This window comes from Neophocaena asiaeorientalis, unplaced genomic scaffold, assembly GCF_003031525.2.
Source record: "Neophocaena asiaeorientalis asiaeorientalis breed wild unplaced genomic scaffold, Neophocaena_asiaeorientalis_V1.1 scaffold975, whole genome shotgun sequence".
NCBI classification, from domain to species: Eukaryota; Metazoa; Chordata; class Mammalia; order Artiodactyla; family Phocoenidae; genus Neophocaena; species Neophocaena asiaeorientalis.
The window spans coordinates 765,622-771,621 of record NW_020173266.1 but is presented as its reverse complement, the minus strand read 5'-3'; the positions used below and the strand labels follow the sequence as shown (position 1 = coordinate 771,621).

Below are 6,000 nucleotides of genomic sequence, written 5' to 3'. Positions count from 1 at the left end.
AAAAAAAAAAAAAAAAAAAAAAAAAAAGATGCAACAATAATCTTAAGTGTAAATTATTACAAACCTCTTCTGGAGACTACAAATGCTAAGAGCACAACTATCATTTGAGCAGTCAGTGGGGTCCTTACTCCTAAGAACAGTGAAGCCTACATCTAAATGCACGAACACTAAAACAGTGCACTTACGCTACAATTCTCATGAAGACAGAAATACTGAGGGTAAGATAAATTAGGTCTTCTTCAGCAGCAGATTAAACTCCTAAGAATCTAGTTTATGATGATATATGCTATCAACAGGAAACTTAATGAGAGCTTGCCTTCTTTACAGACAGCATACGTTTCTCACTCTGAAAAACCAGTAGGAATATCAGAACAGATCAAACAAAGAGAAAACAGAATTACTTACAGTTGGAAATGTACCCATTGCAACATACTACCATTAAAAAAACCCTTAACTTTAAAAAAAAGAGACATAATAGCAACCAAGCAAAATAATTCTTCCATGAAGTAAGATCATGGTAGTTATCCTTTTCTCCTGGCAGCAACAAAAAACCAGAAGTGTATTGAAAAGAGCATTCCCAGTCCCACAGGAGAAACAGGCTGTTCTCTTTGGTAAATTTCTAGCCTTCCTAACAGGTATGTTATAGGGTGTTACTTCTAGCCTTTTTGGCTAGTATTCAAATAGATCAGGGCTAGAAAGACAGAAGAAGTAACATGGGAAAAACAAACACTGGAACTCGAAAATGAGAAAAAAATAATCAAACCCAATAGACAGCTTCTATAATGGCTTGTATAGTTTCATTTTTCTTATTTGTAATAGACCTCTCACATTTATTGAAATAAAATTATGTAAAAGCCTGAAACTCTGGCATTATACATAATGAAGAAAGAGTTCTGCTCTTTTCTTATTAAAATAAAAAGGTTCCCCACTCAACACTTATATTTTAAAAGATAAAATTAATCAAACACATGAGACTACAGCAGATGATACTGAATAAATATCAAAACAAGTCATTCATACTAAAATATGCCTTTACTCCTAAAACCTAAAATATATCACACAATACCTCCAAAAGAAATGTAGTACATCATATGCCCAGTTTTTCTTCACTTAAGTAACCATGAGGATTCACTTGAACTTGTAGAATAAACTATTCTTTTAAAAAAAAAGCTTAAAGAAAGCTAAAGAAAAAAAAAAAAAGAAACAAGTATTCTCTTAAGCTTAGAAACTGTGTTTCTATACTTTTGAAATGCTGAATTTTCTTAGAACTTATAATGCACCTCTTAAAATTCATTACCCTAATAGCTACCTTAGCAAGAACTTAACTGATATCACCATACTAAAGAGAAAATGGGAATTTTACTCCCCATCTGTCGTTTCTCTAGGACCAGCTTGCTATGAAAAATGAATTATCACAATTTGAATATCTGTATACTTTTATATGGATGTTATTGCTTTCACTAGCCTGATATTTAGTCATTCACTCAACAACTTGCACTGTGTAGGCCGAGTACTGTGACATGTGTTTCATTCCAAGATGGTTTTGAAAACTTACTGAACAGCTTTCATAGCCCAGGCATTTTCCAATGCTCTACTCCACTTAGTCTCATAACAGCCCCATAAAGGAGTGTTTATCATCTTCATCTACAAAAAGGATACTGACCTCACAGAGTTAAAGTGACTTGACCAATGGCCGGTAGCTATTAAGAATCAGAGCCAGGATATCAGCTGAAGTATTTTCATTCAAAAAGCAGAAACTTTTCACTACACACAGTCCCTCAAACAGCTTTTGATCTAGCAGAAGAGATAAAACATAGAGCCCCAAGCAAGAGAGATTTCAGGAGCTCAACTCCAATACTCTTGTAAGCATCATCTAAGTTGTCGATGTTAAATTGGAGCCTTGGTTCTGGTAATAAGGCTTCTGGCTTATTCCTGATATCCAATCATCATCTTGTACACAGTTCTGGCAATTACATCCCTGAGCCTAAGTCCCTCTTTTGGTATCTCGTGAAGAAGGGTCCTGCTTTGCTCTAGAAAGGACTAGAGTCTTGTCTTTGAACCCAATTTCCAGGACTCTGATTTCTTCTAAACAGATTCCCTTTAGAGTTCAGGGTTCCTGTCCTTTCTGCATGTTACCTGTAACTTGCTTTCTCCTATATACTCCTTAGTTCAAGCTGTCTTCATTCATAATTTGAACTACTGCATTAGCCTAACTGGTTCTTTGCCTTCAGGCTATCCTTAAAGCCATCCTCCACATTGCTACCAACATCAACATTACTTAACATAAACCCGATTATGTCCTTCCCTGCAACTTCTAAGATAAATGCCAAATCCTTCAAAAGGACATAAAATCATTTCCTAATTCATCAACTACCACTCATCTCAGTATACTTTATACACTTTAGCTATAACAAACTTATTGTTATTCCTGAAATAGAAAAGAATTGTTTTATGCCTCTGAGGTTTTGCATGTGCTGATCCCTCTGTCTGGAATGCCTTTATCTCCGTGCGTACCAGTGAATAAAACTCCCATTCAGCCACTAGGAAGGCAGAAGCCTTACCCCAATCACTGAAACTTTCCCCAGAGGCAGAATTTCATAATTCTTCTCTTGTGCTCCAGAGCACCTCATGCATGCTTCTGATACAGGTGCCCTGACATTGCATGCTAAATACTTATTGATATAGAAGTATGAGCATCTCAAGGGGCAGGATCTCTTAATTTATGTATCTCCAGTGATCTGCTCTGCCCATTTCTGTGATAGCCCCACTACTTCCTGTTGGACCCCAACTCCTGTTATTGTATATTCTTTATCTGTGTCAACCATACTCTTTCCTATGATAAAAAGATGTTTCTGAATCTCAAATTTACAGAACTAATTCTAGGTCCTACCTTTCAGTTTGCAGTTAAAAGGAACAAGCTTATTTATATGTCAAAATATGACACACCAAATGCCAAATCTGGAGGTATTAAACTCACCTGGTAGTTAAGGAGAGCCTTAATGTAAAAGGCAGCATTAAACTTGAGAAGTATCACAGACAAGGATACCGGTCAGGTACTACTGAAACAGGACAGGCAGCAGAAAATGAGGTCCTGAATTAGGCTGCCTTCAGAGAAGACAGGCAAGGGTGCCTCACCAGCCACTCCCATTAACTAGCTGGGGCAGATCAGAGAGACAAGGTGAATCCTGGGAGCTCTGTGTACATTTTAGTACATGTGTATGTTTAGGGATACAGAGAAGTATTTGCACAGAAAACAAAAGAAGTAAAGCACTTATTGAGCTCTCTTTGTATTTGTTGTTGTTGTTTAGAGGAAAAGCAATTCAACGTGAAGGGCATTTAAAAAATTTAATCTCAATACATTGAAAGTCAGAAAAGAAGTGAGACTGAGGCTCTCAGAGGTTATATTTTAGGACACTACGTGAAAAATGGGCTAATACTGGGAAATGGCAGAAAGAGAAGCATAAAATCAGTGGCTGAAATCATTTATTTTGGCTGAATATCAAAACAATCCATATGCCTAGTTAGAAATACTATAATTTAAATTTGTTTAGAGTTAATCTCTTCCTTAATTGCAAGGAAATGGAAATTTCATCATATAGAATTTTTGAAATTATCAAAATTGTAGAGAGTAAACTGGCACTTTGGAGAAACAGAAGATGAGACGAAACACACACACATATACAGATATATAATATCATATATTATATAAATCTCTATATAAACACTTTCTAATATTTTTAAAACTTAAATTTGCTAATCACAAAATATGTAAAATATTCTGCAAGTATTTCCTAAGTACCTACTATTCACATAGGTGTTTTTAGCATCAAGTGAGGCTATATGTGAACAATGTTTTCTCAAATACTCTTTGACTACTGCAATCCTCCTATTATTTATTTATCTATCTATCTATCTATCTATCTATCTATTTTTTGCGGTACGCAGGCCTCTCACTGTTGTGGCCTCTCCCGTTGTGGAGCACAGGCTCCGGACGCGCAGGCTCCGGGCCCAGCCGCTCCGCGGCATGTGGGATCCTCCCGGACCGGGGCACAAACCCGTGTCCCCTGCATCGGCAGGTGGACTCTCAACCACTGCGCCACCAGGGAAGCCCAATCCTCCTAGTAATTCTCAGAACAGAATCCATTTTATTCATCCATCCTTGAAGAAAAAAGTCTATGTGTTATTGCTCTTCTATTCCCTTAAATTATTTTTAGATTATATATCCTTTAATGTCAGTAAAATCAGGTACATATAAAGGTCCAATATCTTAAAATTAGTCAAGTTGTCAGAATGAACATTTCCATTCTATTTTGGTTAGGAAGTGGGATGTGACTGGAGCCGGAACAGTACACGCAGCATGAGGTAGAGAGATCCTACTCACCAAACCACGCCTGCTGGTCTCCTTGAACTTCTATGGCTAAGCCAAAGTCTGCCAGTTTCACAGCTGCTCCCTTGGATTTGCTAGCTAAAAGCAAATTCTCAGGCTTTATTTAGAAAGAAAAAAGAGAGACTAAAGTGAGAACCTATTTTAAGTGACTATTCAAAACTAACATTTTATAAGGTTAGGAAAAAAAAAAAAAGGCATGCACTGTCCTCTCTCCCGGAGACTGTCATTCCTAAATCCCAGGGAAAATATGGTTAGAAAATGATAACAAATGACCATGTGTGCAGGCTTCAGACAGATGCCTAAGTGTACTGGAGAGATACTGGGCTGAAGAGAGAATATGCTTGGGGAGCGATCAAATGAATGAGAGCACCTGTCTTGACCTGCTCACATGCTTCCAACGGCTGCTTGAGGTCCAGACTTGGCCACGGACATTGGCTTAGAAGCCTAACAGAGCACAGACATTTTCAGCAGAAGGAAACTTGGCAAAATGATAACAAGAGTTGGACCAATCTACAGACATTTGGCAAATGAAACTGTGCAAATTAAATCCTAGTTGACTTCAAGAGCTTGGACCCGAATGCAGTGATTTGGATTCCTCAATGTTTCCAAACAATTTCTGTACAAATTTTGGAGTTTTATTCTGAATTGTGTATTAAAATTGCTGTCTTTAAGAATCTGTTTATTCTTAAAGGCAGAAAGAGTCTACTACTATTTGCCAAATGTTATAGTTGGATTTTTTTCTTCATAAGCCAGTTTTTAAAAACACAATTTATGTCTTCAAAGTGTGATTCAAAGTATTACTTATATATTTGTTTTCACATCTCAGAATACTATAAGAAAGACACATTTTTATTTTCTTGGGTATTTATCGTTACTCAAGGACTAATAACTCAGTCTTGGAATAAGGCTGTGCCTACACCACTGTTTCCCAACCAGGGCATCGAGACACATTGGTACTTGGAAAATAAGCACCGTGGCAAAGTCTTGAATTTCCGTGGACTGCCTTTGTGGGTTTTAAGAAATGAAGGGAAAAGATGGTCAGGAGAAGGAGGCTAATTAATACGTACAGTAAATCTATCATCCTTAGCTATGTGGATGAACATATGTCTGGATTGGTATGTATATTTGGGAGAGTGGTTCATCTTCTTACCTTGGGATGGGACCCAGCAAATTTAGAGGTGTGTCTCAGACTCAAAAAAGTTGGGAAACAATGGACTCTGCAAGTGTCAAAACGACTGTCTGAAAAATCTAAAAATTCAGTCAGTCAAATTGGTTTTGTTTATATGTTGACAAACAACTAATTTCAATTTTTTTTCCCATGAAATTGGCTACTTTTTTTCCTTACTGAATTAGTCAGTGTTGTTGGTTGTTTTGACCTTGGGTAAACACAGCCCAAACCAATATTTAATTTATTAATTAAGCCAGCCATGCAAATTAGCAAAGACTCATAACCAGAACTCAGAAGAAATCAGGTTAAGTCTACAAGAACTCGAGTGTAGGCAAGTAAGTTTTAATCAAGTACCAGACTTCTTCAGGCTATTGCTGCTCACTGCCATCAGATTCATCACTGTTATGACAATTGGTAATTGTAAGGACAACTTTGTAATTTTTTA

At 37.0% G+C, this 6,000-nt stretch overlaps 1 protein-coding gene across 1 annotated transcript in view; it reads right to left on the bottom strand.

Annotated features, from left to right (window-relative positions):
- CAMK2D (calcium/calmodulin dependent protein kinase II delta) overlaps positions 1 to 6,000 on the bottom strand; it is a 275,734-nt gene that overhangs the window by 58,276 nt on the left and 211,458 nt on the right. Inside the window, exon 7 of the mRNA XM_024745663.1 lies at positions 4,382 to 4,484. Coding sequence (XP_024601431.1) covers positions 4,382 to 4,484 — 103 coding nt within the window. The remainder of the gene's footprint in view (positions 1 to 4,381; positions 4,485 to 6,000) is intronic.